Here is a 24,865-nt window from a genome sequence, read left to right as displayed (position 1 = left end):
TGACTCTTTTTCTTATGAAGGCTCTATTTCCAGAAAAAAAAAAATTTATAGCACTAGAATGCATACTTTACCATTATGTATGACAAACAATATTTTTAAAAATATTCCTAACATAGAAAATATAAATCATTAAATTAGTGAAGAATCAAATGCATGGGAAAAGTCACAGAGTGGGAAGTAGCCTCCAGAGCTCATCAAACCATCCTCCTAAAACACCACACATTGGTAAGTCCCTGATTCAAGAAACAGCAATGATTCCACCATCACACTTGATGGAAGGGGACTTCTGTTTTGGCTTTTGGGAAGTAGGGGGACTGAGGGGAGAAAGGCAGAGACTGGCCATTCTAGAATTTTTCTTCCGTTCCATTCCCAGTGTATTCAGCATTCATTGTGTTACTTTGATCGTTTATTTTAGTGGCTCTACTCACTGCCACTAATACCACTGGCAAAGGAAGAACATTATGAAGTTTTCTATTTAAATCCATTGTTCAATTGCCTTTCTTTTGATGTATGCTTTACCAACAGAGTTTATAATCTTGTGAAAGTTTACGTAGTAGTGAGATCCAGATTCTCAATTCTGTATCTGATCCCCAAGTCACACCATCTTTACTCATCAAATCAAAACTAAGTTATAAAGGAAAAAGTGATGAGCATTCTTTTTCTCTTCAAAAGGAAACAAAAAAAATCTATTTTATAAAGACAAAGATTCTAAAGTTGACACCAGTTTAATACAAACACTGCTTAACTGTCACCCAAAAGCTGAGATTTTCTTGTTTCAGGTTATAATTTTCATTACATGGAAATGGCAAAGTTACCATGACTTCATAAAAATTAACTGTAGAATCAGAATCATGTAATTATAGATAAAAGTTAAATTTCAGAAGTATCAGGGGATATAACAATGAAACATTCTAAACGTTATCCACTACTTAAGACAAATTTTAAGTGTGTTTAAACATAAGGTGAAATGTGCAATGCAGACTAAATCAGTGTAGAGTAAAACCCAATAGTGTACATATAGATAATGAAGGGATCAGGGAAGCTGGTTAAAACTTATAATGAAGAGAGAACTAGTAAGAATATAGCAACCTGGCTGAAATTGATATTCATTAGGGTACTCTTCACATCAATAGGGAGCATTTGGATGCTGTGGTCTTTATCAGTGTCCCAGCTGGTAATGGTTGAAGGTTAATGCCTTACCCCATTCTGTTCAATTTTCTATCCTAATTAGCCCTCCAAATCTATAGCTGTGAGCACCAAGTGTCTGTGCTCAAAAGAAACTAATTAATGCTAACAAATTAGATCAAGTCCAAAGATCCAACAGCCAAACTCTTAGTTAAATGCTCCTTGTTAATAGGAAGTGTAGCTGTCAATAACTGCTGTTGGTGACTATAATGAGGCATCTTTTTTTTTCATTGAAAGTGATTTCATTTCTCTTTGTCACTGGAAAAGCTGTTCCATTCCCTTCACAAACCTAAGTTGCTGGCAGCCTGACCCAATTCTTATGATCAGCCAGGTTGAAATGACATGAAAAAAAAAAAAAAAAAATCAAACAGAAAAGCTTTCCTACATAATCATGTTTCAGGCATTTAGCAGAACATCAGATCACTTATTAGAATTTCTGTATCTTTACTCAAGAACTGTACAATTAGGATGCATAATGCTTTTATGTAAAATCCTATAATTATTTAATAAAATGAAGGCTATAAATAGTAAACCACAATGGAAGTGTTCTGATTCTAAATTCTGTCTTATTGTTCAGTTTAAATGTAGCTGTTCTGCTCCCACTTGAGCAATGCCAGTTTATGTTCTCTCCTAATTCACATGGGTAAACAGGAAGATCATTCTTTTATAAAATAATCAATTTTAGATTCTAAAACACTGTTTTGGACCATATGGCCTGACAAAAAATCAATACATGATTATCTATAAAAATTCAAATACTCAAAGATCATTTGTTATAACGTGTTCTAGTAGGGACAAATGCATTGAAATAACTCAAATGGATCTCAAATTTTAAGATGCTTTCGGTCTTCAGAAGATTTTAAGTATGGTAAAAAAAAAAAAAAGTCAACATCCTAAGTAACTTAAGTTTTTATAAAGAAGCAAAAACTAAACATTTTCTTTTCTGTACCATTACAAAGTAATAGGTGTGTAACACAAATATTTTAAAGTTATACTCTATTTCTTTCATTTCAAAGACCAAAAACAAAGTTTCATTGTCTAAGAGCAAAGCAAAGGTAGTTCTGAAACCCAAACTCGACCATTTCACATTTTCATCTGAATCATGTAAGAAGTCTATAATTGAATTATCTAGCTTTCTTTCATTCTAGACATCAGAATAACATGTTACAAAACCCTATAATTTTATTATCCATTTTTAAGTTTTATCTTCCCTCACCTGAATCAGGATATTTTTTTAAAGTCCTATGAAGCAGGTGGAGGGTTACCTCTTGAGACCATCAGCATGACACCCGCTGACGCCAGGTGTGCACTGAACCCTCCCTGCAGGTGCCAATGGAGTAACTTCTCCTGACATCTGGGGGTGGGGGAAAGGAAGGTGCTCTGATTATACAACTAATTCATAATGAAAGCAAGACCATCAAATGATACTAATAAATTACTGATAACTTGTTAATAAATTTATTTACAGATGGATTTAATTCAAACCTAATTTTATAGGTGGATTTAAAATGGGAATAGCTCATAATAAATCATTTAAGAAAAAGAAATGACCATCACACAATGTCAATTCTGAGGAACTATTCTTTTATTGCCTTTGTCCATCAGTCCCAGAGATCATTCTCTAAGGAGATAGCATCTAAGGGACAGAAATGTGCCTAGCACCCAAATGTTACTGACACAGTCCCCAAACTACAGCTGATACAGCCTGGCTTCCCGCAGAGAAACTTGCAGGTGACTGCAGCCCATCAGCCCCACTAAGCATTACTGTGGTCCCTCAACGAAGGCTACAAGGGATGCCAGGAAAACAGTCCACGTCAGCACAGTATTACCACTGTTTCTTTGCCATGGGCATTCCAAGAGGAAGATTTTTATTAAAAGACATTTCTACAATAATACTGCTATCTGCTTTTCTAATTACCCATCATTTATGGCCTCATTTTTCATCTTCTATGCCTTTGTTTATATTTTTCACTATAATATTACATATTAATCAATATATCTCTAGATTTATAGAATACAGGCATATTTTATATTAAAAAACATTTTTCAAAGAATACATGCATATGTGGGTGCCTAGTGCATGCATTTACATAAATATCTTCTGCTCAGAAATGTAAAATATAGAAAAATTTTAAAAAAGACTTGTAAGTACTACTGAGATTCCATTAACAATTCAGTAATACACGACGACGCCAAAGAAAATCATCTTAGACTATATTCCTATATGAATATGTTGATAGAGGAAAAACAGGCACACATTACCTTTGATGTTTCTTCTTTCCCTATCAGAATCACCAGAATAACTTGTTTCTCCAAAATACGAATACAAGTTTTTCTCTCTATATAACTGTACATCTGGGAAAAAATGATTTTACTAGGAATTTGGGAGAATATTTTTCAATTGTAAATGAATTGAACACTGCCTGGAAGTTCTGAAAGCTGAAATACTGGTATCTGAGTGAAAGGGTAAGAAGCAATTCATACATATTAATTCATTGACTACTTGATTCCAAGGCTAAGGATTAAATTCAGATCATGTTATAAACAACGTATTTGATCTTCATATGAATATTTGAATCTTACCTTCAACTTGTTCAGAACATCTCTCTCGGGCCTTTTCTCTCATTATTTTGGGGATCAAAACATCTTTTTCGACATGTCTGAGATGCTGCTCTGAAAAAAAAAAAAAAAAAGATCTTCCTTTAATATAGTAAAGTCTCAGGTAAATCACCGGTTTAGGGGAAAAATAAGCATTCTGGTCTACTTAAAAGCCTATGCAAATATATTAAAAAGTGACTCTTCTATGACCTCATGAAATTGTGACTCTTTAGTCTCTGAAAATCATTCTAAATATTGTTTTATATACAAAAGAAAAAAATGTGAGGGTGTAGGCAACATCTTTCTAAAACATTCTGCAAACTATGTTGCAACACTTTTATTTGATAACACATTCCATGTAGTCTTGGCAAAATTAAAGTCATAAAGTGTTATAATTTTTTAATTCATATAATCCACAAAAAGAGGATTTTTAGCAATACAGTACTGAGATCCAAGGATAGATGAAGAGATCCAAGATTAAGAGACATGTGAGTAGTTTCTCTACCCAGTAACAAGAGTAGCTTAAGAAAGAGCTGGCAGAAGAAGAAAAAGTAGAACTCGTGTGCATAGAGAAACAAACTACAGGAGGTTTCTGTGCACTTTAAATAGAACTACCTCAGTTAGACTAACAGCAGCCGGAGCACCTGCTCCAAACTCCCACCTGCTCCTCAAATTCCTAGAGAACCCTAAAATCCAAAGGGGTAAGTATCCTCCAAATGATCAGGAATTCTGAAAGGCAAAAGGCAGATGAGATCAGATTAAAGGAGGCAATCTTATCCCCAGAGTTTTTTCCCAGGAAAAAACTGATACCAAAAGTAGGAAGCATGCTCCACGCTCTGAAGCAGCAGAAACGGGGAGAAGGAGACATCCCTAGAGGAAACCAAAGCATTAGTGGTCGAAATACTGCAGCAGGAGCCAAAGGAGGTCACTCTTCTGCTGCCTTCAGACCACAGGTAAAATAAGTAAATACAGGCACTTATCTCCAAAAGATCAGAAAGTCTCTCAGTATCTATCTCGTGACACTTATGACCAGGACCCCCCTAAGCTTTCCCTGGTTCCCAACAACCTTTGGATGTAGCTATGAAGTGATACAGTATTTGTAGAGAGGGTAAGAAGGCATCTCAAAAAGCAAACAAATCAGCAACAATCAAACAGCCAAGAATTACCTAAATTTGTTGAAGGACAACACAGTGAAAGGGAGAACCCAACTGTAATTAATCAAGAAGTAAACAATCCCTAAGAGGGTGAAAAGAGTAAAGAAAATAAAATTTTCAAATAAATGTAATATACTGAAGCAAATAAAAAGACATGAGTCCTCAGAAAGAAACAAATCATAGGTCACCTAAATGCACTTTGATGAAATATCTGAAGCTCAAAAATCCTAAAAGCTTCAAAAGGGAAAAAAAAAATCACCACACAGAGGAACAAGGACCAGATTTACATCGTGTTTCATGGGCAAGACGTGGATGCAAGAAGATAATGACGAAATAACATCAAAGTTCTGAGAAAGAATTACTTTATATCCAAGAATTCCAGAGCCAATTAAGAGTGAAATTAAAGATATTTTCAGATATGTAGGAACTGAAAAGTTTATCTCTTTCAACCCCACCGAAAAAGAAGTGATCTTTATCATAGTGTGACAAACCAAGCCACTAATCCAATGTGGTGATGGAAAACAAGAACCCTTCTGTATGCACAGGGAGCCCATGGGCAGGAGTTCAGGCAGGTAGAGCAGAAGTGACTCCTCTGCTTCTGTGTCTGGGGCTCATCTGGGAAGACTCCAGCCACAGGCCCTGACTTCAACAGCCGCAAAAGCTGGGGCTGGAGGATTTACTGCCAAGAAGACTTCTTTCTTCACATATTTATCTGATATGCGGACTGGAAAGGCCAAATCACCTACACAGGGTACAGCGGGTAAGCGGCCTTTTCTGAGCCTGTCGTGGAAGCCGTGCAGCCTTGTTCCCGCTACCTTATGTTGATTTCAAGTCACTGGGCTCAGCCTACACTCCAGTGGAGGGAGGGCCACATCACACGGAGCCTGAGGGAGGGAAGATACTGTTGTAACCTTCTTTGTAAAATAAAATCTGCCACAAGAAGTAACAGAGAATATATTCTGATCGAATAAAATGAATCCATGATGTACCAGTGTAAATATATAAGGCATATTAGAAAACATACATTTAAATTTACATGTTAAAACTGTAGAGTACTTGAACAACATTATCAACTAACTTGACCTAATGTTTATAGAATACTCCACTCAATAACAGCTGAATATTTACCAAGATAAACTATAGTCTGGGCTATGAAACAAACCTTAATAAGTGTAAAAGAATTCAAATCATACAAAGTATGTTCCCTGACACCAGTGTATTTAAAGTAGAAATCAGTAACAAAAGGATCTCTTGACACTAAATAACACACTTTAAAATAACCTATGGGTCTAGGAAGAAATGAAAAGAGAAATTAGAACGTATTTTGAAATGAAAGAAAATATAACATATCAAAATTTGTGTGATGCAGCTAAAACAGTACTGACAGAAAAATTTATAGCACTAAAAGTTTACATTGCAAAAAAAGGATGGTCTTAAATCAATGACTTAATCTTCCACCTTGAGAAATTAGAAAAAGAATAAACACAAAGCAAAGAAAAGAAATAATAAAGATCTAAGCATAAATCAATGAAATAGAAACCAAAACAAACAAGCAAAATGATAGAGAAAAGCAATGAAACCACAACTGGTTCTTTGAAAACATTATTAAAACTGATAAACCACCTTGCCAGGAAAAAAGGGAGGTCACAAAGATCAGAAATGATACACATTTTTATATAATAATAATGTATTTAAGTGATTTTTAAACGTAGGTCAATAAATTTGACAACAAAGATGAAGCGGACAAATTCCTTGAAAAAACACAAATAACCAAACCTAACTCAAAAGGACATATAACCAGCATAGCCCTATATCTATTAAGAAAATTGAATCTGTAGTTAAAAGCTTTCTCACAAAAAAATTCCAGACCCAGAGAGCCCCACTGGTGAATGTGGCCAAACATTTAAGAAAGAAATAATATCAATTCCATACAAACTCTTTCAGAAAACTGCTCTGCAGCCAGCATTACCCTGATATCAAAACCAGATAAAGACATTACAAGATAACTACAGTCCAATATCCCATCATGAATACAGATGTAAAACTCTTTACAAAAGATGAGCAAATTGAATTCAGCAATACAAAAAAGGATAATACTTCATGACTAGGTGGGGTCTATCCCAGGATTGCAAGCTTCATTTAATATTCAAAAGTCAAGAAATGTAATTCATCATATTAAAAAACTAAAGAAGGAAAGACACATGGTTATGACAACAAGCCACAGAAAATACATTTGACAAAAACTTAATATCCATTCCTAATTAAAACCCTCAGTAAAGCAGGAACAGAAGGAAACTTCCTCAACAGGATAAACAGCATCTAAAGAAAAACCCACTGCTGATATCATATTTAATGGTGAAACACTGAATGTTTTCCTCCTAAAACAGGGAACAAAAGATAAAGAAGTCTGCTCTTACCATTTCTATTCAGCATTATACTGCAAGTTCTAGCCAGTGCAATAAAGCAAGAAAAATAAAAGGCTTCCAGATTGAAAAGGAAAAAATAAAACCATAGTTACTCAAAGATCATATAAGCGTCTATATAGAAAATCCAATAGAATCTACAAAAAGTTACTAGAACTAGTATGTGAGTTTAGCAAGGCTTCCAGATACAAGATTAATATACAAAAATCAAATGGAAATAGCATAATAAAAAGTCAGAGGACTAGAAAATAATTCAATAATAACTTTCCAATCTATAAAATAGAAAATGGCTTTTTAAAAAATGAACTGGGGCTCAGGAACCTGCAAGACAAGAAGAAAAGATCTAACATTGATTTTACCACAGTCTCAGAAAAAAAGGTAAAAAGAATGCAGGGCTGAAAAAAATATTTGAAGAAATGACTGACACCTTTCCAAACTAGTCAAAAGACAAAAAACTATCAATTCAAGAAAACAGTTAAAAACCGAAAGAAATACACACCCAGACAAATCATAATCATACTTTGGAAAATGAGAAAGAAAAATCTTCAAGGTGCAGGGCAGAAGTTGAGACACAGATGTAGAGAACAAAGGTATGGACACCAAGGGAGGAAAGCCGCGGTGGGGAGGGGATGGTGGTGTGCTGAATTGGGCGATTGGGACTGACATGTATACACTGATGTGTATAAAATTGATGACTAATAAGAAACTGCTGTATACAAAAATTAAAAAAAAAAAATCTTCAAGGCATCAGAGAGAAATATAGTGGAACAAAAATTCAAAAGACAAAGGCTTTCTCTTCAGAAACCACAGAGGCCAGAAGGAAGTGTCACAGTATTTTTGAATACTAAAAGAAAAGACCTGTCAATCAAAAATTCTATAACCAGAAAAAATGTTTTTCAGGATTGAAGACAAAATAAAGATAACTCAGAGGAAAGGAAGCTAAGGTAATTTCTTGCCAGCAGACCTGTTGTAAAAGAATGGCTAGAGGAAGTTATTCAGACAGGAAGGAAATATTAACAAAAGGAAACTCAGAACAACAGGAATGAAGAAAGGGCAACACAAAGGATAAATGTAATAAACTATTCTTTTCTTGAATTTTAAAAATTACTTTTGACAGAAGCAAAAATTATAGCATTCTCAATGTATATAGAGATAATATTAAAGATGACTTCATGATAAAGGAAAGAGGATAAAGCAACTTTGGTGGTAGTAAGATATCTACATTCTATTTGAAAGATAAAATGTTGATGCTAGTAGACTGTGATAAACTATGTATGCATAATGTAATCTTTAGAACAACCACTTAAAAAAACTAAGAAATAAATACAGAAACCCTACAGATAAATCAAATGGAATGGAGTTAACTAGACAGTAGTAACAGAACGATAGCAGGAAAACCTCCTGACACCTGGAAATTAAATGACACACTTCTAAATAATTCATAAGTCAAAAGAGGAAGTAAAAGAATACACTGACCTGAATAAAAATGAAAGCATAACATATCAAAATTTGTAAGACAAAGCTGAAGCAGTGCTTATAGGGAAATATATAGCAATAAATGCTCATATTTAAAGTCTCAAACCAATACAGTTGACCCTTGAACAACAAGGGTTTGAACTGTGAGGGTCCACTTATACGCAGACTTTTTCCTGTACATGGGTACTACAGTATTACACAATGGCAGTTGGTTGAATCCACCACATTTTATTAGGGCAGCATTACTCAGATACCAAAAGCAAAGCAATATTAAAAAAAAAAAACCTAATATCCTTCATGAATACAGATGCAAAAATCCTCAACAAAATATTAGCAAATCAAATCTGGCAATATATAAAAAGAAAAATACACCACACCAAGTGAGCTTTATTCCAAGGATGCAAGGTTGGTTCACTATTTGAAAAACAATCAATGTGATCTATCATATTAACAGTGTAAAAAAGGAAAGTCGTAAGATCACATCAACTGACACGGAAAAAAACACATAAAATTCAACACTATTCATTAAAAATGAACAAACAAAATTCAGTAAACTAGGACTAGAAAGGAACTTCTTCAATCTAACAAAGAATCTGCAAATAATCTATAGCTAACATCATACTTAATGGTAAAAGACTGAATGCTTTCCCTTTAAGAACAGGAACATGGAGTAAAACTGCATAGAACCATACACACAAACATATGCATGTATATAAAAACTGGTGAAAACCGAAAAGGTCTACTGTCTAGTTAACAGTATTGTACCAACGTCAAGTTTCCTGCTTTTGATATCTGTACTACAGTTACATAAGATTTCACTGTTGGAGGAAGCAGGGTGAAGGGCACAAGAGACTCTACACATTAGTATTTTTTATAACTTCTGTGAGTCTGTAATTATTTCAAAATAAAAAATTAAGGAAAAAAAACTTCTAGAAGAAATCATAGGAGAAGATCTTTATGTATTTGCAGAATATTCAGACTTGCTTACCCTCGACCATAAGAAAACAATCCAATTAGAAATAGGCAAAATATATGTATCTGACAAAGGACTTGACTCTAGAATATATTAAAAAACTCCTATCAATAACAAAAATACAAACAACCCAATAAAAAAAGAGGCAAAAGGCTATAGTGGACACTTCAAAAAGAAGATACACAATACTGTAAATATATACGTGAAAAGGTGCTCAAAATCATTAGTCATTAAGAAAATGCAAATGAAACCTGTGATGGCATTTCACACCCACCAGAATGACTAAAATGAAAAACACTAATGACACCAAATGTAAGGAAGAAACATGGAGCAACTGGAACTTTCATACATGCAGGCGGGAGTGTGAGATGATAAACTTCTTTGGAAACCTGCTTATTAAGTTATAAAGTTAAATATACACCCAGCCTATTTTCCACTCCCTAGGTATTCATTTACCCAAGATAAATGAAAATATATGTCCAGAAAACAACCTGTACAAGTCAGTTTATAGAAGCATTATTCATGATAGCCCCAAACTGGAAACAACCTAAATGTCCACTGAATACTACTTAGCACTACAAAAGGATGAACTACTGGCTTACTCAACTTGGGTGAATCTCAAAAATTCTGTTGAGAAAAAGAAGCCAGACACAAGAGTACATACCATAGGATTCAAGAACATGCAAAACTAATCTACAATGATAAAAATCAGAACACTAGTTATCCATGGGCATTGAGACAGATATTCTCTGAGGGATGTCCTGTTTGGGGTGTATGCATTTATCAAAACTCACAATCTGTAAATTTCACTGTATATATATTTTACTTCAATTGATAATATGTTAACTTTAAAACATGATACAAACCTATACTCACAGTGGGTGATTTTAACATGTTCACTATCAGAAATTAAATAATTAAGTAGACAAGAAGTTTTATAACTTTCTCCTTCAAGATACTATTCATCTTTTATTAGATCTGTTTCTATCAGGAAAGGTACCTTTTCATAAATAATATGTAATTATTTATTGCTGGTATGTAGGTTCAACTAAATTTTTTATATTGTCCTTATAACCAATACAACCTTACTTAATTCTCATTAATTCTAATACTCTGCCAATAGATTCTCTTCCAATTTCTTTTTTTTTATATAAATTTATTTATTTATTTATTAATTTTTGGCTGCGTTGGGTCTTCATTGCTGCTCGCGGGCTTTATCTAGTTGCGGCAAGCAAGGGCTACTCTTCGTTGTGGTGCGTGGTCTCTAGGCGTGCGGGCTTTATCTAGTTGCGGCAAGCAAGGGCTACTCTTCGTTGTGGTGCGTGGTCTCTAGGCGTGCGGGCTTCAGTAGTTGTGGCTCAGTAGTTGTGGCGCATGGGCTTAGTTGCTCTGCAGCACGTGGGATCTTCCCGGACCAGGGCTCAAACCTGTTTCCCCTGCATTGGCAGGCGGATTCTTAACCACTGCGCCACCAGGGAAGTCCTCCAATTTCTATATAGACAATCATCAGGAAAGCTCTGTACCTTTCTTTTTCAATTCTGTCTATGTCTTTTAGAAGAACAGTGAGTAGTAACCAGCAGTACCTGTCTTGAGTGCTCAAATTTTGCTTAGAATCTTTGAAGTTATCTTCATGTTGAGATCTGCCTGTGACTTTACTCTCCTATCTTTGTGTTGTTTTGGTATCAAAGTCACATTATTCAAACAATACGTTAGGGACTTCGTTTTGTATTCTCTGGACCCCTTTGTATAAAAATCAAGATTATTACCAGTCCTTTGAAAGTTTGGTATAAACCACCCGTGATGGTCAGCTTTATGGGTCAATTTGGTGAGGTGCTAGTCCCCAGGTATTCACACAAACACTAATCCAGCTGTTGCTGGGAAGGTATTTTGCAGATGTGATTAACGTCTTTAATCAGTTGACTTTAGGAAGATCATCCTAGAAAATCTGAGTGGGCCTGATTCAATCTGTTGAAAAGTCTTCAGAGCGCAGCTGAGATTTTCCTGAAGAATTCCACCTGCAGACCACAGCTTTGGCTCATGACCAAGAGTTCCAGGGCTGCCCTTCCTGACACCCTGCCCTACACATTTCAGACCTGCCCAACAGTCAATCACATAAGCCAATATCCTGCCATGTATATGTGTATATGTGTGTGTGTACCTGGTTTAGTCAGGGTTTGGGAGTATGTATGTGTGTGGGAGATAGACACAAAGAGAGTTTTAACTACTGATCCAATTTTCTAAGGGCTTTCTATTTATTCTTGAGTCAGTTGCAGTTTTTAGTAAGTTTGTATTTCTCAAGGAAACTATCCATTTCATCTAAAATTTCAAAATAATGATATGAAGACGTTCACATGACTTTTTCCTCTTTACTACACCTATAACTGTATCCCAATTTTCACTACCTATGCCAGGGGGTCAACAAACTTTTTCTGTTAAGGACCAGAGTGTAAATACTTCAAGCTTTGTAGGCTACAAACCATCTCAGTCATGTATACTCCTTTTATTTATTTATTTATTTTTAACAACCCTTTGAAAATGTTACTAACCATTCACAGCCTATAGGCCTTACCAGATTCTGCCCAGGGTATAGATTGCTGAACTCTGGCCTACACTATTGATTTATGCCTTCTCTTTTCCTTAGCTTTGCCAGAGCTGCTATAAGATGAGAAAAAGAACACTAGCATACAGAAGGAACTGCAAGTATGGGTGGAGAAAAAAGGACAGATTGAGAGGGAGGCTCTGGAGGAGTGGTGGGACCTGAGGGGACTAAGGAACCAGGATGAGTCAAGGAGAGCTTCCCAGTTTTCTGGCTCCAAATGAAATGATGTGACCACTCACTGAGACAGGGAGACAAAAGAAACCCCAGGTGGGAGGGTGATTCAGGGTAGACAAGCTGAATTTGAAGTGTCTGTGACACATCCTGTGAGTGGAAAGCTGGTATCTATTTGGAGGGAAGACAATAAAACTGGGGCAGTCTCCACACACTTCTTTTCTCCTTGTCTATAGTGCAAACCATATTTAGGCATCAGTAATTAACAGTATTATTACTGAACAGATTAGAAGAAATACTGTGATATGCTGATCTACTTTATATAATCAATTTCAGAATGTGATCTCTTCCTTTCACTCATACAGTTTTAATCTATACAACTCACCTATAATGTGTCCTGATGAATCCACTCTTTCTCTACACATCTTGCAGTGGTCTTAGATAAAGCACTAATTTTTTAAATTAGCTCCCTGAATAAAGACATAGCTTTGTGGTACTGAACCATTTTTTCCATAAGTAAATTATAATATTGATTACCTAAATTTACCTACATTATAAATTCTAGGTTATAATATTCCTCCGGAAACATTTTTTAAATGGCTTGCAAGAACTCGTTCTGATCGTTCTTCTAAAACCTCCTATGGCAAAGAAAATTCTAGAATCATATAAATATTTATTTAGATTTTCTACACTCTTGGTGTTAAATCAGAAATAACAGACTTGAGAATTCCCTGGAGGTCCAGCGGTTAGGACTCTGCGCTTCCGCTGCAGGGGGCACAGGTTCTATCCCTGATCAGAGAACTAAGATCCTGCATGCCATGCAGCCCAAAAAAAAAAAAAAAAAAAAAAAACAAACCAGACTTTAAAATGTATAATTAATTCTGATACCACTTGGTAGCATACCGATCATTAAATGTCAATTTTTAATTAATTATGATTTTATACATATTTCAAAGTTTCCTTCAACACTACAAATATTATAGATATGGCACTTTTTATTCACAAAATTACAGGGTGATTCCCTCAATGTCAATATGATGCATATGTTATACATTTGCACCAAAGCCTACAAAAAAAATCAAATTTTGAGAATTTGCTATTCTATAGTCACATGAATTTATACTGAGATGAAGAATCAGGATAACACCACTGGGGAAAATTTCCAAAGCTCTAACTTCTCAAAATTCTATCATCACCTGAAAGTCAATTTTCACCTTTTTCACTGGCTGACTTTGTTAGTTCAGACTTTGCTCTGGGGCTCATGTGTTCCTGCAACATGCCATCCTCAATTACAAGGCAAATGACAGCAGCACTTGCCATGAATCCACAAAGGTAACAGTGACGCAACTCAGAGCATCACAGAATCTTCCACTGGAAAGAAGTGACACCGGAAGGGCAAGGAATACCTTTTCAACACTGAAAATGTTCTAATGTAATTAACTTAATTGTTATTTAGATAATGCCACTTTTTTGTCTTTTTTGGAACCTCCTAGTTGCACTTACTTGTTCCCGCAGACATTTCCATGCTACTGTTTACTCTGGAGGAAAAATAAGAAAAATGCTTGTAGTAGATGTGCAAAACTGCTCTTATTAGCAACGGTTTCTACTTTAAGTCCCTCTTCTATACCAGCTACCAAGAGTCTCCAAATGAAGGGCCCAGGCAGACAGCATTGTGTACAATACAGCAGGACCAGAGCTCTCCACTGGTACCTTTGCACTGCATGCTTCACACCAGGAGCCCAGGAGGACTCCTGTCTCAGTGCTCAAAGACACTGATGCCCCAACCAGACTTCCCTGTGTCTGCCAGCTCGGTCATACCCACTTCTACAGCAACAGTGTAATATGAAGAAGGGGTGGGCGGGCAGGGGTACGGAGACTGGGAAAACGAACACAGGGAAGATCAGTGTCCCTTTCCCACTGTCTTCCCTTCAAGCCACACTTGAATCGACAAAACAAAGAAAATCCATAGCAGGAAAGATTTTCCTCCCAACAGTCCAGCAGCCTCTGGCTATGAAACCTCAAGATGAAGGCCAGGAACACCCTTTAGTCTTCTTAAAGCCCCCTCAGGTTAAGTATTTGGATTCTGTTTTGCACATAAAAACATGGAGACTCACAGAGGGGAAATAACCCAGGCCTCTGATAAAAGGGCAGGCCCCAAACCTTCTTCCACAACCCGACCCCTCACCTGGGGCAGTGGCCTATTTCAGGGGACTTCAGCAAACAAGGTCCCGTGAGCTTCCAAAGTCACGGTGAAGCCTGAAAGAACCCTTGAACAAGAAGATCGTTGGTTTCAGAAGCATCGTTTTGAACAAGCAAAATTCAAAACTTCACATTTCTTGATCAGAAAGTAAAGCTAAATGATTCTGACCATGAAGAAAATTATTTAAAAAAAAAAAAAAGCAAAAGGACTGATTTGTCAGTTGGCTGAAAAGTACCTTCACAGAGAATAAACATCAAATATCAGGTCAGTCAGTGACAACAGAATCTTTTTATAAGCTCAAACTTACAAAACCCAGAAAGCACATCAATGAAGCAGATGTGCCTATTTCTGCTCTGCTTCTGGGTCACACACCACGGACTTCCCACAATCATTGTGCTACATTTGTACTCCTCTGTCCTATCAGCTTCCACTGGTAGTAACCACCTCGTTCACACCACATGTGCCCATTTCCCCAAAGCACCTATTTCTTGGACCTCAGATTCTGCAGATTGCTAGGTGTGAAAACTTCCTCTTCCACCCACATTGCTTTAACCAAGATGAGGCCAGAAAGGGACAAGACTAAAAGTATACAAAGCAGGAAATCGACTTATGCAAGAAGACATGCCAATTTTAGAAAAGCACTGCAATCTCCATTGTGGCCATAATGTCTTAAATGAAAAGGCTTCACATTTACTTTATTTGGTAAAACTTCAAGACTGTCTTTTGCTACAAGCACAATTTCCCATTGATATCTAATAGAAAATCAGCCGTGTTATTACGGGAAACAGAAGGAATAAATGACAGCATGCCTGGGCCTCCCAGCAACACACTCCTGATTTATTTTCCCTCCGGTGTCCGTCTGGAACACAGTGGGCTACTTGCATCCTTACGAATGCTTCTCAATGCCTCTGGCCACACTAGCTCTACCAGTTCTTCCCCTCCATCTTGTAAGAGTTCATAAAATTTAACAAAACACATGGACCACTTTGATAACACAGCAAGGGAATTATTTTTATATTGAGACCTTATTCACTTATTTCAAAGATTCAACCCTTGCTCAAATCACTCACATCTTTCTCAGGATGGCCTTCAGAGCCAGTCTGAGTTCTGAGTTAAAACCAGTTCCACGATACAACTTTCTTCCTACCACCTTCACCAGACTGCCTCTGGCTAACCTTGGCTGAAATTCAAGTTCACCTTCAGAACAAAAATTTACCAAAATGAGGATATTAAGATAAATAATTAAGATATTAAGATATGTGTACTGTAGAGGCTGAAGGCAAATTCTAAAGGAGCCTCAAAAATATTCTGAACTATGGTAATACTGAAAAAAGTATAAACACTCTCTAGGTAAGCTCTGCTCCTATTCCTCCCGCGGCAATCCCACAAGGCTCCACCTTAAAAATGGTACTTTTTATGCTGTGTTCTCATTGCTTGTCTACATCTCCAAATCTACTCGGCCCACATTTTCAAGTATCTGTTAGTAATTCCCAAGTCCCACCAGCATCAGAATTTTAACTTAAAATTTCTATAGTTTAAATCTTTATTCTGCCACCCCAGTGGTTATATTATCCTTCTTAGCTTAAAAAAAAAGTCAGCTTGGATTTATATAGTACACTGAAAAAGCACAATAAATATTTTCAGAAGGAAGGAAAAAGTGGTGGTAGAAGGGATCATTTTACAAACACCATCACAGGCAGGAGCAGGCGTTATGAACCTGAGGCTTACATAGCTCAAAGCAATCTTGCATCACCACCCAGCAAATCACTAGTCAAGTCAAACTCAAGCTCAACCTTCTGTCTTTATTTTCCATCTCCTACCTCTTATTTCCTTATCAAAGTTTACTTATTTAACATCGCACTCAATTCTTGTTCTACCCAAAGTGCTCCCTGACCCCAGCACCTGAAAGCGAATTCTCCACCCTCTAACCCCACGGCGTTTCATGCACAGACGCTATGGCTCTAATCACACGTGGACTTAGAACACAGCACAGCACACTACCTACGAAATCTTCTCCTGCTAGATCAATGGTTGCTACGGACTGAACTGTGTCCCCACCACCACCATTTTCATGTCGAAGCCCTAAACCCAAAATGACTGTAGTTGGAGAGGTGATTAAAGTTAAATGAGCTCATATGGGTAGGGCCCTAATCTGATAGGTGGCCTTGTAAAGAAGGGGAAGAACCAGTAGCCAAATCGGTCCGCACCTTGACTTCGGACTCCCAGCCTCCCAAACTGCGAGAAAATAAATGTTCACTGTTTAAGCCACCGAGTCTATGGAATGTTATTACGGCAGCCCAAGCAGACTAAGACAGGGTTTGGTAACAGAAGTTTTCAATTCTGGCTGCATCTAACAGCCACACCTGAGAGGGCTTTTAAAAATTGTGATTCTGGGTCCCACCCTAGACCAGTTAAAACAGAGATGCTGGGGTAACACCCAGCCATTGGTATTTTTAAAAGCTCCCCAAATAATTCAAATATCAGATTCTAGATTAAGAACCACTGCACGGGGCTTCCCTGGTGGCACAGTGGTTGGGAATCCACCTGCCAATTCAGGGGACAAGGGTTCGAGCCCTGGTCCGGGAAGATCCCACATGCCGCGGAGCAACTAAGCCCGTGAGCCACAACTACTGAACCTGCGCTCTAGAGCCTGCAAGCCACCACTACTGAGCCCGTGCGCCTAGAGCCCGTGCTCTGCAACAAGAGAAGCCACCGCACCGCAACAAAGAGTAGCGCCCGCTCACCACAACTAGCGAAGGCCCGCGCGCAGCAACGAAGACCCAACGCAGCCAAAAATTTTAAAAATAAATAAAATAAATTTTAAAAAAGAAAGAAAACGGGCGTATCATGCCAGACACCCAAGGGTTAAGCAACATAGCCCAAGACCCCTTCCCTCACCTGGCTGCCCAGCCTAAGTGACTGGAAGATATAAAAAAAATAAAAATAAAAAAAAAAAAACACTGCACGAAACTTAAGTAGAATGAGGTCAGAGAACATGTCTCATTAACCTCCATAACTCCCTCTAACTCCTAGCATATGGTAAACATGCAATAAAACTATTTAATAAATGACACATGTATTTAAATTTCTACATTTGATAATCATTATACTAACAAATAGTTGAAAAAAAAATATTCATTCATTTGATATTCATTCTGTTAAACATTTATCAGGCACCTACTATGTACCAAGCAACATGCTAAGGATTGTTTATACACTGATGTACCTTATTCTGCAGCATAAATATTTAAAACTCTGTCTTTCAATTAATCATATTTAGTTAATTAACAAATCCTTTAATCTGGAAAACCTCCCAGTAACAGTTCTTTAGCAAAAACACAATGCAGGATAGTAAACACCACGTTCTTAAAAATGTTTTCCCTCAATCTCTTTACTTACAAATGTAAAAGTATAATGGGGGCTGGTGGGGGGAGAAGGTTAATTTGGGAATCAACGTTCTTATTTGGGCACATTTTGTGTGGCCCACTTCTATCAAGTCTAAGGTACTTGCATTTTTGACATCTATACACCTAGAGATGCCTACAAATACAGCATTAACACCCTTAGAGATAAATAACCATACTAATCGAGTCAATGAAACATGAACTTTCTGTGCTGAGTCAAGAACCCCTTGAGACCAGCTGGAAGTATTTAAAAACATACAACTTTAAGGCTTGAAGCAGCCTCAGCTGCTGATACATCTTACTCTCCCTGCCCCTCATCCTCAAATCTCAGATTATGCCGTTCAGAATTCTTAAAGTACCTGAGGTTACTGGCAAAGTCTGAAACAAGTCAGTCCTACTCATTCCCAAATTCAATTCGGTACTAACTGCATAACAGTACAGTGCCTCCTGGGGCTGGTGGAGAATGTCTTGCAGTCTACATGTAATAACTGGCCTATCCTTTCTAATCATCCTTTCGCTAATATAGTTAAAGATATGGAACCATATGAAAGACATTTACTGGTCACCACACAAGTAAATATTCCCATTTTCACATCAGATTTTTCTTCATCTCTCAAGTTATATGATACATATAGACATACCCCGTCTATAGGTTTCATTCTATTTCTCAAGGAAAAAACTCTAGATTAGAATGAAAGAAACTCCATACCCAGATTATTTGAAATTTTGGTGGTTTTTAAAATTCCAAATATTAAAAAAAAAAATTTGCAAAAGTCTGGAGGGTGGTAACCATCAGGGAAAGCATCCTCTGAAACTGATTTTTTTTAAAAAATGAACAAGACTTAGACAGGTGTGGGGGTGGGGCAGAAAGGGAAAAATTCCAAAAAGAAGGAACAGCATGTCAAATGGCCTAGAGGAAAAACAAAAACAAAAACAATTTGGCATATGTTAGGTATATTTAAACTTTTTTACCACAACCCCAAGATACTTTACACCTGGACGCAGTACACACATCTATGTGTATTTACGTTATATGTGCAAGGGTACCCCTTCCTACCTGACCTACCTGATCCAAGCTCTCACTACCCAAACTAAGGTTCCTAACAGACTCACATAAGTTATTTTTAGGATGGAGCTGGTGTCCCTCCCATGGCGGGGAACACAGGTGCCTCCTGGAGGAGAGAACCTGAAACATCACACCTGCAACCTTCCCAGCACCGCCCTGGGGCATGGGAGCACTTGGCGGTTTTCCTTCTCGAGGTCCCCTCTGCCTACCCCTGCAGCGGGCTTGGGCTGACAGGCATCACAAAGCCCAGCTCCCTTGCCTCCAAAGCAGGACAAGCCCTGCAGCACACCCTTACTCAGCCTCTTCCCCTCCTGCTCCTGTTCCCCTCCCTCCCTGGCAGGTTTTTCCTAAAAACACTCCATGAATAAATCACCTGCACATAAAACACCCAAGTGGTGCCCAGGTGCCCGAATCTCGTTCCTCAATACCGTGCCCAAGTAAAGGAACCAGGGCTTGTCTGAGAAATGAGTAATTCTATGGCTGGGCCAGGGGAGGTCCTAGAGGAGCCAGAGATATTGTGTGAGAAAAAAAGGAAATGCTCAAAAAATGATGGGAGCACGTCCCAAGGACCCAGAAGCTGGTTTGAACGAACTCTCACTGGCCAAATCTGAGAAAACGTGAGTACCAAAATAATTACACACAGTAACAAATGATGAACCATGGAGAAGATAGAAATTCATAAGTCCACACCAATAACAAATCTATAAATCAATAAGAAACAAAATGGTTTCTTGTCTACAGCAAAATGTCAACAACCATCTAATAAACATGGAGAGAGCGCTGGAGGTAGAAAACCATCATTCTGTAACCATCATAGGAAAGACTGAATCGGGCAAAAATCATCAATGGAGACTCAATCAAAGGGGGATTTTTGATGAGGAATGAACATCTGCATGGTCTTCAATGGTCTCCCCACAGATTACTTATTAATTACAAGATAGGAAAAACATAGCAAAGAAATGGGACAAGACCTTGGCCAGGTGGTCAAAATTACAACCACCCACGAGAGACGGACCTCCCATGCCTCCAGGTGTGATGCCCCAATGCAGATGGTTCAGCTGAGATCTCGCTCGGGATCTGATCAAAAGTCAGATCAACACACAATGAAGGAAAGTTCTACCTGTCACTCTCTTGCACTTGCAGTGTCTCCCTGTTATTCTTGGATAAAATTCAAACTCCACCAACGGGTTTAGGAGACATTTCATGATCACAGTCCAAACCCCACAGGGCCTCCAAACACATCCCTCTTTAACTTCAATGCTTCTCTCTCTCCTGTGCTCTCTGCTAATGCCAGCGTTTTTAAGTTTCAGAGAACAGAGGACTTCCCTGGCAGTCCAGTGGTTAAGAATCCGCCTTCCAATGCAGGGGACTCGGGTTAGATCCCTGGTCAGGCAACTAAGCTCGTGGGCCACAACTACTGAGCTCATGTGCTCTAGAGCCTGCTCGCCGCAATGAAAGATCCTGCATGCCGCAACGAAGATCCCATGGGCCAAAATAAATAAATTTTAAAAATAAATAAATAAATTTCAGAGAACAATTTCAGGTTGTTAATCTAATGAGACAAAAGCAATATATTTTCTAGTGCAAACATGATTTGAGCTTAGCAATACATAAAACGTGGGAAGTCAGATTTTTAGCTCTCAACTTGAATATAATTTGTGTGTAACCAGATACTGTGAAAACACAGAAGCAATAACAAAATAAAAAATTTTCTAATCAACTACATTATAGTATTTTTCCATATTAATCACACAATGCTCAGAAAAAAAAAAAGATTCTCCCAACCGTTGAGATGTCTAACTTGAAAAGCAGAATCTTCCAGTGACTGAGGGTGCTGGTATACCTAAAGCTCATCTACCTCCATCTCCATGGGAACCACTAAAAGAACCCATGCAACCTAAGTATTCCAAGAGCTGCCATAATGCCATCCTCCCAAGATACACACATCTTACTCATGGAATGTCATGAAATTCCTGAGCCCACTTCCCACCCCTGAGCCCGCTCACTACCACGTTCTTCCCCTTATTAGATTTCTGGAAGAAAACACCCATGGAGGGAGACACACGCACACACTTAAGGGAACTTCTCTCCTGCTGCCCCCACTGTGAATACACCCTAATAGATGGGGCAGGGAAACTACCTACCCTGCTCAAAGAGGAAAAGGTAGAAGAAAAACAGAGGAGAAGGGAATCTCTTCCAGGTATTAGAAAAAGTAAGAAATCAAACTTCTCAGGCCCAGGTTCCTGTGAGTTGTCATCTGGGAATATAATCATGTCAGATGATTTCTCTGGACTCTGGAAGTAGCAAAGGCTTAATTGGGTGTCCTTTCAGGACAGCACTAGGCTGGACTTCCCATGACTGGGCTATTTTACAACTTGTTAGGGGCAGAGGTTAAATTCTAGAACTTTGTCCAACAGAGACAGAAATAATATCTGACCAGTGGGAAAGATAACCCCCAAAATGACAGTTTATGGCCCTATTTAAATTAATCAGCTTTTATCTAAGCCAACAATCTATGACATATTCTAGTATCTACCTCTCAATGCTTTTTGAAGTGTTTTTTACATTTTACTGGTTCCCTTACTAATTACTGAGTTGAAGAAAATCTTCAATACATATTCACTTTATCTTAGCGTAGTAATCATTTTACCTTTCTGGAAATTCTACTTCAACAAGCACCACTTCTAACACCCTTTCTATAGGTGATCAATAAACAACCTCTAAAATTTCAATCACCTAAGTTTGACTGGATTTTTAAAATAAATATAATACTTGCAGAAAGAGTTATAAATTGGTAAAGTTATAACTTGGAATAAGACTAACTGCTTAAGTCCTTTTATAGGAGAATGAACTATACTGTATATTTCTTGAATCATTACTATGTGATCAAAGGTCCTGTTTACAGCTACAGATGTAGGGAGAACTTCCCTAGGAGCAGGGAGATTAGGTTGATAAGAAAACAAAGCTGAAGATCAAGTCAATAAACCTGGGAGATTTCAGAGCCGTGTTTCTCCTCTGCATATTAGAACTGCCTGTGGACTATTTTAAACCGCCAGAGGCTTGGGCAAAGTAATTCTGAACATCTGCAAGTGCAAACAGCAACTAGTATTTTTTAAAAATTTCTCTCTCCCTCACACTTTCCCTCGGTGTTTTGGACTCTCCAGCTTTTTCTCTTTGCACTCAAATAGTAAGAGAAAATAAGGAACGTAATTATGGCTGATAAGCTTCCAAAGAGCGCTGGTATTACCTCTACATTCACAGAAAGGAAAATTCCTTAAATAAAACTACATATAAAAGTATGCAACCTGCATTTCATTGTTGGGTTCAGAATTTCTTGAGGAAAATGGACAGTTAGTTAAAATGGCAGTTAGTTAAAAGCCGCTGCCAAATGAAAATCAAACTTGTATAAAGATGTTTTAAAACCTAACATAAACCAATGAGAAAACAGATTTTGCTATATAAGCTTCATTTGGCATATCTACTCAGAAACATACCACTGTGTACAGTAAGAAGAGGAATATCAAAATATGAACTTATGTTTCAACCTATGAACCAAACAAAAATTAAGTTTTAAAAAAAAAAAGCTGACTTCAATACATTTGTATCCTGATAATTAAACAAAGAAATATTTAAATCGTCCTACTTGCTGAGTCCACTTTCTTACTTTCCATTCCAATCTTGTTTCCATGTCTGCTTTCATCTGAATTTCCAATGAGCATCGTGTTGTTAGACTGGACCATCACCAGCCACCCAGCTGAAATCAAGAGTCTAGGAATTACTCTTCATGCCTCCCTTTCGCTCACCACTCATTCAATGCAACAGCAAGTCCTGTCAATTTCTCCTCCAAAACATCTTCCGAAGCTTTGTCTTTCTCTCCATTTCTTCCTAATACCAGCCCAGGCCAATACATACCAACATATCTGGCCTGGACTGCTGCTACCATCTTAACCTTCCTCTCAGGGTCCCTCTACAATGCTACCACTGCTACCAGGGTAGTAAAGGCATAACGTATCATATTATGTCACTGCCCTCTTTAAAACCCTCCACACGTTTTTGATAACATGAGGAAAAGTCCAAATGCTTACTTATCACCGCTCAAGCCCTGCAGCATCTAGGTTCTGCCTACTTTCCCAGCATCTTTCCTGACAGATCTCCACACTCTGGCCCTCACTCCAATCAAATCGTTTAAGCACTTGCACCTTGGAGCACCTTAGCATACTGGTTCCTTACCTCTTTACAGGACTGCTTCCTCTGGTCCTTCAGATGCCAATTCACATGACACTTCCTCCTAGAGCTCTTCACTGACCTTTCCACCTAAAGTGGTCCTCGCTTTACCATCTACCTCTGTCACCGCTTATTTTCTTCATGTTTACCACAGTCTGTAAAAGTGTGTACGGGGAGAGGGGTGCTGTCTTCTTTCTTCCACCACTAGAACACAAGATCTAGACAGAGCAGGGACTTTCTGTCCTATACACTAGTTTCCTAGGGCCTAGAACAAGACACGACACACAGTGAGGTGGCAACAAGTATCTGTTTACTCCATAAGGACTCAAACGGCAGCACGGCCTGCAGCCCGGGCTGGACGTGGGATTCTGAGTCTCACCCGGACTCGGCTCCCCCAGCCACAAGACTTGTCAACTACACGTCTATTTCCTTCTCCCTGAGTCACCAACAGGGCTGTTTTACTTCTGGCTCTCCAAAGGTTGGAAGTCATTCCTCCTCCCACCGCCTTGAGTTTTCACATCCATAAAACGAAGGGAATGTTCTAAAGCCAATCAGCACTCCCCCGAGACCCGCAACTCTGCGAGCATCCTCCGCGCCGGGTACCGCAGGGGACTCCTGAGGACGGCGTCGGAGGCGGGTACTGACGCCGCGCGGCACCAGGAGGGCGCACCTAAGTCAGGGGACACTTTCCAGAGAAACGGGCCCTCGTCCTGACCGATGTGTTCAAGTCGGACTACAGATATTTAAAGGAGCCTGTGCCCCAAACTGTGCAAAGAGCATGATGACAAGGAGGCAGGCGCTAGGGGGAAAACGTCCGCAAGCCACAGTCGGACCGCCATCCCCTAACCCTCTCGCCGAGGGCCGGCGGGCCGGGCGCCGGGGACGCAGGAGGGCGGGGCGGCCTCAGCGCCGCACCACCTCCAGCCCGCCCCCTGCCCCACGCCCGCCGCACGCCCCCGAGGCTCCGCAACCCCCGCCTCCCGCCCCGTACCTGTGGGGTCGAGGGCCATGTCCGCGCGCGGGAGGTGGCAGCCGCGTGGCCGCCCGCACAGGTGGGGCGGGGCTGCGCCCCACGTGAGACAGGGTGGGCGGCACGCGGGAGCAGGAGGAGGAGCGCGGGGCCCTTCGCAAAGCGGGGCGGCCCCTGCCCCTCTGACTTCCTGGTCGCGACTTCCGCCGCCCACTGCGCCTGCGCACTCCTAACCCCGCGCTCAACGCCGTGACCAGAGTGGGAGGACTTGTTGGAGGGAAGGACCGGGGAGGGGGCGTCACTGCGCGCCCGTGGGGGTGGGGCCTCCTGGACCGCGCAGGCGCGCTGGGGGTCAAAGGGAGCGCCTGCCGGCCCACCCTGTAAGCGGCGTGCCCGGGGAATGCGCGTCCCGGGGCGACCCG

The 24,865-nt window shown here is 39.1% G+C and overlaps 1 protein-coding gene across 7 annotated transcripts in view; it reads right to left on the bottom strand.

Annotated features, from left to right (window-relative positions):
* Positions 1-24,662, bottom strand: part of CMC1 (C-X9-C motif containing 1) — a 72,887-nt gene extending 48,225 nt beyond the window's left edge. The window contains exons 1-3 of one of the 7 annotated variants that reach the window (XM_082415140.1): positions 24,465-24,662; positions 22,893-23,003; positions 3,769-3,858 (exon numbers count right to left, since the gene is read on the bottom strand). In XM_082415140.1, the coding sequence (XP_082271266.1) occupies positions 3,769-3,858; positions 22,893-23,003; positions 24,465-24,483 (220 nt within the window). In that variant the 5' untranslated portion in view covers positions 24,484-24,662. Of the gene's footprint in view, positions 1-3,768; positions 3,859-14,082; positions 14,120-22,892; positions 23,004-23,479; positions 23,611-24,464 lie in introns of those variants that run through there. The other 6 variants (XM_082415141.1, XM_082415142.1, XM_082415143.1 and 3 more) reach the window with 6 other exon arrangements.
* Positions 24,663-24,865: the final 203 nt, after the last annotated feature.

This window comes from Balaenoptera physalus (assembly GCF_965194825.1).
Source record: "Balaenoptera physalus genome assembly, chromosome: 11".
NCBI classification, from domain to species: domain Eukaryota; kingdom Metazoa; phylum Chordata; class Mammalia; order Artiodactyla; family Balaenopteridae; genus Balaenoptera; species Balaenoptera physalus.
The sequence above is the reverse complement of the archived record's forward strand: the minus strand, read 5'-3'. Positions and strand labels throughout refer to the sequence as shown.